Below are 11,501 nucleotides of genomic sequence, written 5' to 3'. Positions count from 1 at the left end.
GATAGCAGTACAAAAAAAAGGAAGCTTAATTAATTAGGACTTTACGTAAGGAAAGTTAGAGTCCGTGTATCTTAATATTTCTTTTTGTTTAGATATTTCGTATCAGATAGTTTTGATACGGTTCCTTCTAGAAGTTTGTATCTTAATATTTCTTTTTGTTTAGATATTTCGTATCAGATAGTTTTGATACGGTTCCTTCTAGAAGTTGTTAGTTCAGAGTATAAATATGTACCTCCGGTCATTGTAAAATCATCACACGATTTTGAATTTCCAAATCACATTGACACAAACAAAGTTATATATGACTCATATGGCCTATTTTGAATCCAAGTGTGTAAATGTCTCCAAAATACATAAAACGCACTCCTGAATAAACTTACACAGAAACGGAACTAAACACATTGCATGTACCGAAGGATCTTGAACCCCTATTTGTACCCATCATTTAAAATTTAGATTCAAATAGTTAGTTAAATGCCATAACAAATTTTGCTACTCTATAGAGATGCACGAGTAGGAGAATCCATACTAATTGTTCAGTAACATGAGTCCAGAATTTCCAAATCACATTGACACAAACAAAGTTATATATGACTCATAATTCAAAGTCATGGCCTATTTTGAATCGAAGTGTGTAAATATCTCCAAAATACATAAAACGCACTCCTAAATAAAATTACACAGAAACAGAACTGAACACATTGCATGTACCGAAGGCTCTTGAACCCCTATTTGTACCCATCATTTAAAATTTAGATTCAAATAGTTAGTTAAATGCCATAACAACTTTTGCTACTCTATAGAGATGCACGAGGAGCAGAATCCATACTAATTGTTCTATTTAATTGGTATAAATAGATCTGCTACGCAAATCTTGATAAATTTACAGTATGGTAGTCAAATGATGAAAACTATTATGTGAAGTTTATAGCACTAGAATGCTGGTAGAAAATCAGTTATGAATTATTTCTCCATATGTGCAGTTTTGCAATGTTAGATTTATGATAAATTCTTTGATGGTCTAATCATGCTGAAACTTTTACTGTAATATGTTTATAGGTTGAGTCAGCTATATGATGATAGAACAATTATTCTAGTACTGAACTAGTTTAATTGATTAACAATACTTGCTGTTGAAATTAGAAGCTGGCAAATTATTTTCGTGCTCCTTATCAGTAGCTTGATCATCCATTAAAATGTTGCTAACAGAATCTTGATGGTTATATTTATGTTTCCTTATGTAGATATTTGTATATTTTCCTACTCAGTAAATGACTTCTCAATGTTATATGAGAAAGTGGTGTTGAAAGATAAATAGAGCCATCTTGTTGCATGAATGAGTTCCTGCAAATTAAACTTGTTATAGGATTGAGTTGCTACTAATTGAGTTGCTATCATCATCACTCTCTCATACATATGCATTGTCACGTAGCGACTCTCAAAGGCCTGATTGACGGGTGTGTGTACCACGGGTAACCCCACAAAAGCAACTCTCAAAGGCCCCTGACGCGCCGAGCGGCCCAGCAGCATACAACATGCGAGAACGTCCCGCTCCCCGACCTCAGGGTTTTTTGTTTTATTGTCACACTAAAGAAAAAGGCATGCAAGTACCAGTTCATTCAGTATGCCTGGACTCACATGATACTGATATTATTTGTGTAGTCATCTATCACCTATCACCATGGCAAACATATTTGATGGAATATTTTGGTAAGTTTCTATCTTACAACATGTTCCGATGCTTCTATCCGATAACATAATATCAATACCAATGCACTGTTTGAACAGTGTTGATATGCCTCCAAGGAGAAGTCTACAACTAGACTACAATGAGGCCAGGAGTTCCACCTAGGCGTGCCCATGGAATTTGCCTATGGGTTATTGGTTGAGAATTTTGTGTCTTAAATGGTAGGATAGGAGCATGGACGTGCATAGTTTAGTAGTTTTTGATATATGTCCTCCATGGTGAGGAGGTGAATCCGAAGCTGATAGTGCATCATTTTTGTGAGCTGTAGCTACTGTGAGTTGAAACAGATTCTTTTAGTTCCGCTGATTCAACTGATGCAGCTATGCCTCAAATTGCCACTAAGAGCATAATGTGTATGTTGAATCGTATATACTAATTAAGTGACTTAGTATTGTACTGTCATTTTGAAATTTCCAGAGCAAAGAACTGCATATTTTTGTTGTTTCATGAAAGTATGTTGAGTAATTTTTTTCGGGATGGGATAGGAGAAGCAAATAATTGCTGTTTGTTTTATACTAATACTGCAAAAGAAATGGATATTTTTCAATCAATTCTCACGAAAACATTGTTGCCCTTTGCCCGTCGCAACGCACGTACCTAGTAACCAACAAAATTTTATCTTCGCAGCACATACCGAACCAGATCTATCCTATAACACCAAAGGTCTTAGCGAGACTTGACTTTTCTTGCTCAACTCATTCGTAAATCTGGCTCTGGTTCATACTTCTGTGCCGTGCTCATACACCTTCAAGGCATAATCCTTGCCTGCAGCTGCAGAACTCCCTAATCCTTCCACGGATTGCTCTCGGTCCTCACTTCAGAGGGTTCAACCACCTCTGTCACTGTACCTTCAGAAGAATCAACCTCAACGCTGGCTTCGCTAGCGGTAGTTTCAGCGTTCTCCGTATCCGACCTTCCCCATCTCCCACCAAGGGCCATGGTCATCATCTCGTGGATCTTGCCTCCCAACTCCGCTGGGCTTTCAGGCTGGATAACAGAAGGCAACATCACGTCACAGTCATATTTATCATCCTAGCCATGGGTCATCAACAAGTACATAGGTTTGTTGCACTTACAGTATACCCGCTGGATATCAGGGCAGCCTCATATAACAACTCAACAGCCCTCCTGGCTTCAGTACTTTCAGGCTCGTTTTTGCAAGCAGCCTGTGACAGTTTGTGATTTACATGAGTAGAAGGAGCATGCTACACAAATGAATTTTACACATTGAGGTATAGAGTATCACAAAAGAACAAACTAAGTAGTAAAATTTTAACAGAGAGGAGTGAAGAACAAGGCATAATTCTTGTTGGGTTTCAACACTAACCTACCCCAACTTGCTTGGACCCCAACTTACTTGGGACTGAAAGGCTATGTTGTTGTTGTTGTAGAAGAGTGAAGGAAAATCTTACGCTCAGATCCTTGATGATAGGATGGTCAGGATTGATTTCAAAAATTCGTCTACCTCGCATGAACTCCAAGCTTGACGTGTCACCAAGTGTCTGTGCTTTCATGAGCCTATCGGATTTAAGAATCGCATGTTAGGAAAACAAGTTTTAGGGTAACATTCAGGTTGTATGGGATCTCAATTCTCAACCAATAAATTACCTTTCCATGTTGGCTGACCAACCAAATTTGCCAGATACCAGAACACATGGAGAAGAGCCGAGTCGCTTTGAGATCTGGACCTTAGTAACTTTATCACCAAGCTGCTGCTTTATCCAGTCGCATAGAAGAGTATACTCCTGCTTGCTTTCCTTCTCCTTGTCCTCATCATCATCACCTGTACCAGCCATGTATCAGTCTGACCATTGCCAAATCCAAAGAGTTCATATCGATTCATATAGCAACTAAATTTTTACTTACCCAATTCCAAGTCCTCTTTGCTAATATCGACAAATTTCTTCTCTTTGTATGTCTGTAAATTCTGAATGGCAACCTCATCGATCGGCTCAATGAGGTAAAGAACCTACAAAAAGAAAGAAGATCACTATGACCAAACTGTAGCACAAGAGGAAAAAGATTATCTGTTAAATAACGAAGTTGTCCTCATACCTCAATATCTTTCTGAACCAGCTTTTCCAAGAAAGGAGCAGTCTTTGCACTCTGAAGACTATCCGTAGCAATATAATAGATTGCCTTCTGGGTTTCAGGCATGTTTTCTACATACTAGTCGAGACTCATCAAATCTGTCTCGTTTTTGGAAGAGTAGAACCGTAGCAATGGTGCAAGACGCTTGTGATTTCCTGTGTCCTCAATGCAACCAAGCTTCATGAACTTGCCAAAGCTCTCCCAGAATTTTTTGTAGTCCTGCAGCATGAGTGACAGCAAGCTATAACATGAATTCAATAATTTAACAGCTGCGGATGCAAAAAAAAAAAGGTTCACTCTTTACTCATACCTCTTTGTCATCCTTCTCGGCGATCTCTTCAATCATGTCAAATGTCTTCCTAACGAGTCTCTTACGCATAATTCTGACCTGAAACATAGGGACAGTAACCATTACATTCGAACATCAACATACCCTGCATATGCTATGTTAATCAAATACATTATATGAGAGATTTTTCCAGAACTTACAATTCTACTTTCTTGAAGGATCTCACGAGAAACATTCAGAGGGAAATCATTTGAGTCGACTACACCCTTCACAAAGCTTAAGTACCTGGGAAACTGTAGAGAATGATACATTCAGTAACTCGTTCATGCCAGCTGTAAGTTGTCTAACATGATGGACAGCTATAATTATACAAAAAGGAAACATACCAGCTCGCCATCAAAGTCGTCTGATATGAATACTCTTTTGACATACAATCGGATGTTTTTAATTGGTCTTTGGATTCATTATCTCCTCATTACTAAGGGGTGCCATTCCTGGGACATACAGGACACTTCGAAATTCCACCTCGCCCTGTTTAATACACAGATAATGTTAACATGCTTAATGCGCATAAACAGATGAAAAGGTAAAGTTTGAAACAGCCCACACCTCTTGATCGTGCCGGGTTCCGGATGCTTTTATAGTGGGGCCAGTCTGTCGAGGTCGAGGGAAACGGGCCATAGCCCATAGCCAATCTCTGGAGGAAATCAAATGACGGGCCTGATCAGGCAGGCCTAACAAAAATGCAGCAGGCCTATGATGGGCTTTATCGGGTAGGCTTTCGAGGCAGCCTGCGGAGAAGGTGTTTTGGACTGCTTATAACCCAATGTTTTTATGGGCCGTCGGGCCCGTGTTCGTTCCTTCGGATGGCAGAACCCAGAAGACCATAATCCAAAAGTACTCCTCAACCCTAGCCAGCGCCTCTTGCCGTACACGCCGCCACAAGCCTAATCAGTACACGCTGCCGCCACAAGTCCCGCCCATTAGCCTCTTGCCGTGGCCTTTCCTTTCGCCGGCCGGATCTCGCCTCCACCGTGCCCTCTCACCTTCTTCCCTGCTGCCTGGATCGCTTGCCCCCACGCCGGCCTATCACTATATCGGGGCTTGGTGAACCCAAATCCTATCCTCGGGCCTATTCGCTTTAGCTTATAAGCCGGCTGAAAAGCTGAAACGGCTGATTTGTTGTGAGAGAAATACACTGTTTGGTGGCTGATAAGCTGGGTGAATAAGCTGAAGCGAACAGGCCCGATAACTCCGCCGGAGAAGACTACCAACTGTCCTCGTACATCGATCCAGCAATTTTACAAGGCAAGCAGATTACAAGGTGAGAAATTCGTTTTACTTGGGTGTCATACACGCAGAAAATTAATCATCGTTTTGATTTATTACCAGGATATTGACCAAAATTTCCCTCCCTAATTGAGGGAGGAGAAATAATTATACAGGCTCGGCAATCGAATCAAGGCTCGGCAATCGAATAAGATGACCCGCCGGTTCGTTAATCTGATTGTTGGTAGTTTTACCGGCCATCACCCTGCTTCTACTCTGCACCGCATCAACCCCTGGAGGTGCTTCTACCCAACAACACAAGAGGCATTGGCAGCAGCAGAAGATACTGCTGCTGCAAATAACAGGCCAATCATGGAGGACGCTCGGCTGCCTCCCGCAGCCATATCCTTCTATAAATCCTATGAGCCGTACGGGGGCATCCACTTCGCATCCTTAGGCAGCAGCAGCAACGACATCATATCCACGGATCAAGATGGTAACACTTTGCTATATGCCGCCGCCGCCCGCGCCATCCGGGTTATGCCCATGCCGCATGAGCCCAAGTATGCACCCGTTTCCATCACCGTCGGCGACGGCCTCTACTTCCTCAACAGGAACCCTCTGCAAGACCATCCCTTCGAGGCCCTAGTCCACCACCCTCGAGATCAGCAATACATTTCCACCGACTACACCGACGAGAAGTGGTACTGGCGCCCTCTTCCACCACCTCCTTATACCCTTGATAGAAACGAATGCGGGAAGGTGGAGGTCGACGAGGAACACCGCAGGCTCTGTTATGAGAGAAACGGGAAGGGCCCCTATGTCATCGGCGCTTACACGGTGGTCGGTGATCAGATTTGGATATCTACTGAGGGTGGTGGCACCTTCTCTTTTGACACAACAAGCGGCCTATGGAGCAAGGCCGGCAACTGGGCGCTGCCGTTTTATGGCCACGTTGAGTACGTCCCGGAGCACGCGCTCTGGTTCGGCTTCACGTCTGAGTGCAGGCAGTTGGCTGCCTGTGACCTTGGCGCAGCGATGCCGACGAGGCCACCGGTGGTGCACACAGTGTGGGACGAGCTCACGCCACCACTGCCTCCGCGGTGGGTCCCGATCATGGCGTTCCTTCTGCCTCTCGGCGGGGGCAAGCTTTGCGTCGCCCGGCTGTTCGACCTGGCAGAGGAAGGCTGGTGCCGGGAGAAGAGCAACCGTCACGTGGATGTAGACAGCTTCGTGGTATTTACAGGCGTCGAGATTGGGCGCGGCAGCAAAGGGGCGCTCAGCATGATAAGGCACAAGTCCAGGCGTTACAGCCTCGGCCGCGGGATGGCCGAACTGCTGTGAACGATGATCCTGATTTCCTGATCGACCCACATTTCTTGGTATTGTAGGCGATAATAATCCCCTGGTGTCTTACTGTATGGTTATACTAATCAATTTTGCAGGCAGAATTGATCGGTATCCATGTTTAATTATCATTTGTGTGATTTCTTGTGTTCACCTGTTTGATTTCTTGTGTTCACCTATCTGATTTCTTGTCTACTGCAATCCTAGATGCCCGTTTGCCCAAACATAACGCAACGATAAAAGTAAGTGTTGGAGATTTTCTGCAAAAGCTCCACTGAATTTCTTGCCGTCGTGAGTGCAGCAGTTGCAATCTGAAAGAGAATTCTCCTGTGATTATGCGCTATGAATTATGATCAAACTATTGCGAAAAAAATGCGCATCTGAGAGCGGGATCAGGAGGGTTTCGTTCGTGGTCATGTTCAGCACGAGCAGTAGCTGTGGCTGGCTGCTGAAACCTGAAAGTTCAGAGCTTTGGATGGATGGATAGATCATAGTCGAACCATGTCGATCGGTGTAGGAAGCGCAGGGCTTCAGCTGCCGCGTCGGCCAGCCCATCTCTCTCTCACTTTGCGGAGACCCGATTCACCACTTGAATCGGATGGATAAAAAAGAGAACACTTATGGAGTTATGATAGAGATCAGTCGGCTGTGGGACACGAACTCAAGCGTCATTAGTTAAGTAAATAATCCCATGTGGATTGTAAAGCATGCCACAATAGATGGTTAGCTGAGCATGATATTATAGTTTGCAATCACCTAAAGAGAATGAGATCGTATTTAGCAAGGAATTATTTGAAATGAGAAACTATTAATGTTTAAATGGTCGGTCCAACTGGAATGAAGAATATGGTGAGAACCCGTCAAAACTGAACATCAAAACTCTAACCCAAAATCAACGGTCAGAAAGAGCACAAGTGAAAAAAGAAAGGAAAATTACGCAAAATGACATATGTCTGATCCTACTGAAGTTATGAACAATAGGTCTGAGCAGTTGTTGCATGTCCTTTGAACAAGGCTCAGGTTGCAGAATTGTAGCAGAAAGCTTGAACAAGGCTCATATTGCACAGCAGCAGAATGAAGCTATAGACGAACACTTCTCCACTTCATGAAGAGCGAAATGCCGGGCCAGAGTTTTGTAGGCAAGTAACGAATCCCTAGTCTCCCGGTTCTGGTGTCAAGACTGTAGTCTGCACATTATTACCAGTTGATAATCAGTAAAAGTTAAATGGGTACCATTCTTAGGACTTGGGGACAAAACATTGAATATAAAGGATAAACTAATTAATCAATACCACTGAAACTAAGCAACAGTTCCCACCTAGCAACACTTCCTATAGTTGCAAACTACTTCGGTTATACAATGCTCTGATACACATTGCACAGATATGTACATCGACTTTATTTCCCAAGACTATATATAAACTCTAACTTTTAGCCTTGCCGAACAGTGTGCAATTAATGGAAAGAAGCACAGTTAGGACAAATAGAGGGTCACTCAGCTATAAAACTAAGGAGCAAATCAACCATGTAGAATTTGATCACACATATTCACATAAAAAGAAACTTGATCAGGGGGAGAGACATTCCCCTGACACTGCTCTTAAGGTGGGGAATGCTGGATTGGTGGTGGGGTTAGGTAGATCTTTACCTCTTGGGTCTCCTTTAACTCTTTTTCTTTGTTTTCCTTGGTGCCATCATCATCTTGTCCACTTCCTCTGGCTTAACCAGCAGCCTCAGTTCTCTCCTTAGGCAAAAGCCTGGTTTTGGGCAGCAAGACCCTCCAGGTAAACAGAAGTATGTTTCAGTTTCAATGCCGGTGAGGACCTTCTGCTCCCACAGCTTCCAGTACAAGGTTGACATCACTCTCGAAAACTTGCACTGCACCAATAGCCTGACATCATCTTTGGTGTATCTCATAGTTCCCTGGTAAGCAAGTGAATGCGAATGCACATTTCTAAGGTAAGTGAGCAAATCCCATGGATTTTTAGTGTCAAAACGACTGCATGACTACTTGTGCTTAAACCACTCTTGTAACAACTCATTCCTCTTCAATATGTTATCCCAGAAAGCGGCCGAAGGGCACAGCGCCTTCACCACCACCTTAGCCTTGCGATCGGGTAGGATATCCATCACATAATCATAGACATCCAAGAATGCTTGTGAAAGAGTATGTAAGAGCAACAATGATGGATGAGCAAGCGTAATGTACCCATGGGGAGTCCTTGTCTTCCTCAGCAGTTTGAGCAAATCTCTAAACCCCAATGGAATATACAAGCTGGAGGCTGACACCATACTGCACGCTCCCCATCGGCTGATGCGTCATGCTCGGCATCAACAACGCGCCGATCATCCTGCTCGCGTTCGTATCGCCGCGGCCGCGGCGCGCCTGGCCTACTTCAAGCAGCCAGCATATAAGGATGGTGGGACACGGTTATAAGACTCACATGTTTATTCAGATAAAAAGACTATATTCGGCAGCTGTATCGAGTTCATCGGCCGATTGAAGAGAAGCATCAGCGGATTGGTTAAAAAAATATACAGTAGCCGATTGTAGAGAAAGGCATCGACCGATTAGCGTCAGCCTGTTGGAATTAAAAGAAAAAAACAGAGAGAGGCATCAGCCGATTAGCGTCGGCCAGTTGGAAATAAAAAAAGAAGGGAGCAGCCAGCCGATGGAAGTTCCGGCCGATTGGCAAATGAATAAATGAAAGAAGAAAAAAAAAGAAGGAAGAGCAGCCGAAGGGCACCTCAGCCGACATGCAGGAAATAGATAAAAGTAGACGAGGAAGAGCGGCCGATGTCGGTGATCTCCTAATTGGTTCAAAAAAAAATCGGCTGCTGGTTCAAGCAAAATGGTATCAACGGCTTGGTTCAAAATAATATCGGCCAACTATATATATATCGGCCTCCGAGCCAATGGCCAATAAAAAAAATAGTATAAGCCGATTGACTGCTTGACAAATAAAGAAAATTGCATCGGCCGATTGGTTCAAGAAAAATAGTATCGCCTGCTTATAGAATTTATCGGATATTAATTTCGAAGCATGAAATATTCATACTTCGAAACTGGGGGGCCTGTGTTGACAACAAAAGCTTGCTGGTTACTGCACCAAATTTTGGTGTCAACAGACTAATCTGTTGTTTCTACTGCCGGCAAAGCCGGTGGTGTTCTTTATATTTCAAGAGGAGTCGACATGGCTTTAGATATTGCAATCAGACGTCATTAGCCCTTAAGACAAGCATCGGACTTCTACGATTAGTTTTGGAACATGAAGCCTTCATACTCTGAAACTGGGGGGCCTGTGTTGACACCGAATCATCGGATTTCTATAATTAGTTTCGGAACATGAAGTACTCCGAAACTGGGGGGCCTGTGTTCATACCAGATTTTAATCGAATCCCTTAATACGGAATATGAGGTCATCGGTGTCATATGCGACTAGTCTCTGCATGCGTATATATATTGGAAGGTCCTAATCAATATGTGAGTTGATCAAGGAAAAATCTGGCACATACATGCAAGTTGGCTGAAACAAGCAAGCCATATTAGAGGCCCACGTGTGGAAGAAAGAATGAGCAAGGACCTGATAGCAGTACGAAAAAGGAAGCTTAATTAATTAGGACTTTACGTAAGGAAAGTTAGAGTCCGTGTATCTTAATATTTCTTTTTGTTTAGATATTTCGTATCAGATAGTTTTGATACGGTTCCTTCTAGAAGTTGTTAGTTCAGAGTATAAATATGTACCTCTGGTCATTGTAAAATCATAACACAATTTTGAATTTCCAAATCACATTGACACAAACAAAGTTATATGTGACTCATAATTCAAAGTCATGGCCTATTTTGAATCGAAGTGTGTAAATATCTCCAAAATACATAAAACGCACTCCCTGAATAAACTTACACAGAAACGGAACTGAACACATTGCATGTGCCGAAGGCTCTTGAACCCCTATTTGTACCCATCATTTAAAATTTAAATTCAAATAGTTAGTTAAATGCCACAACAACTTTTGCTACTCTATAGAGATGCACAAGGAGGAGAATCCATACTAATTGTTCAATAACGTTAGTCCAGAATTTCCTCAGCAGTTTGAGCGAATCTCTGAACCCCAAATGGAATATCAACAGAATTACCACTGGTGTGCCTGATAATTGACTCAAATATAGCTGCGCAATTGAAGTAGGCATTTGACATAACGCGCTTGCTAGATTTCTGCAGAATAGCTCCCTCCGCAATAACAAATTGGCCATACTTATCAACCATAAGCTGAGCTAGAGTTAGATGGAGAAATGAATAACCATGCTTGTTCATCTTCTCGATAAGCAGGATTAGCGAAGCAAAGATACCCTTGCCCCCCACCTTAGTCCTACTCAGTTAGGACTGAATACTCCTCGTCCAATTTATCACCAACAAGTTTCACCTTCTCAATTGGCATATGATTTGAAAAATACTCAAAAGGTATCCATTTTCATCATTTACATCATCAAACATGCCATGGGCATATGTTCTGCAGAAGATAGAACATTGCCAATTAGTGTTCATGCATGGCATTTAGCGCTAGACTAAAATTTCATTGTGTAGACTGGAATTAGTATTTATCTTTCCTAGAATACAATAAACAAACATGCTCGTTACCGAAAACCTTAAATTTGTCGAGTGTTTTTTTCCGAGTATTTTTTTTCAAACACTTTGCCGAGTGCCGAGTGCCGATCTAAAAACACTCGGCAAAGTGGAGTATTCCTAGTATTTTTTT

The 11,501-nt window shown here is 42.6% G+C and overlaps 1 protein-coding gene and 1 pseudogene across 1 annotated transcript; one reads left to right on the top strand and one right to left on the bottom strand.

The window, feature by feature from the left end:
- Positions 1 to 2,481: 2,481 nt before the first annotated feature.
- Positions 2,482 to 5,415, bottom strand: LOC101775753 (annotated as a pseudogene).
- Positions 5,416 to 5,609: 194 nt separating this feature from the next.
- Positions 5,610 to 6,740, top strand: LOC111256358. The gene has a single exon (XM_022824244.1). It carries the CDS (start codon positions 5,610 to 5,612, stop codon positions 6,738 to 6,740), a length of 1,131 nt encoding a protein of 376 aa, XP_022679979.1.
- The last annotated feature ends 4,761 nt before the right edge of the window (positions 6,741 to 11,501 follow it).

The sequence above is a fragment of the Setaria italica genome, chromosome II (assembly GCF_000263155.2).
Source record: "Setaria italica strain Yugu1 chromosome II, Setaria_italica_v2.0, whole genome shotgun sequence".
Taxonomy (NCBI): Eukaryota; Viridiplantae; Streptophyta; class Magnoliopsida; order Poales; family Poaceae; genus Setaria; species Setaria italica.
The sequence above is the reverse complement of the archived record's forward strand: the minus strand, read 5'-3'. Positions and strand labels throughout refer to the sequence as shown.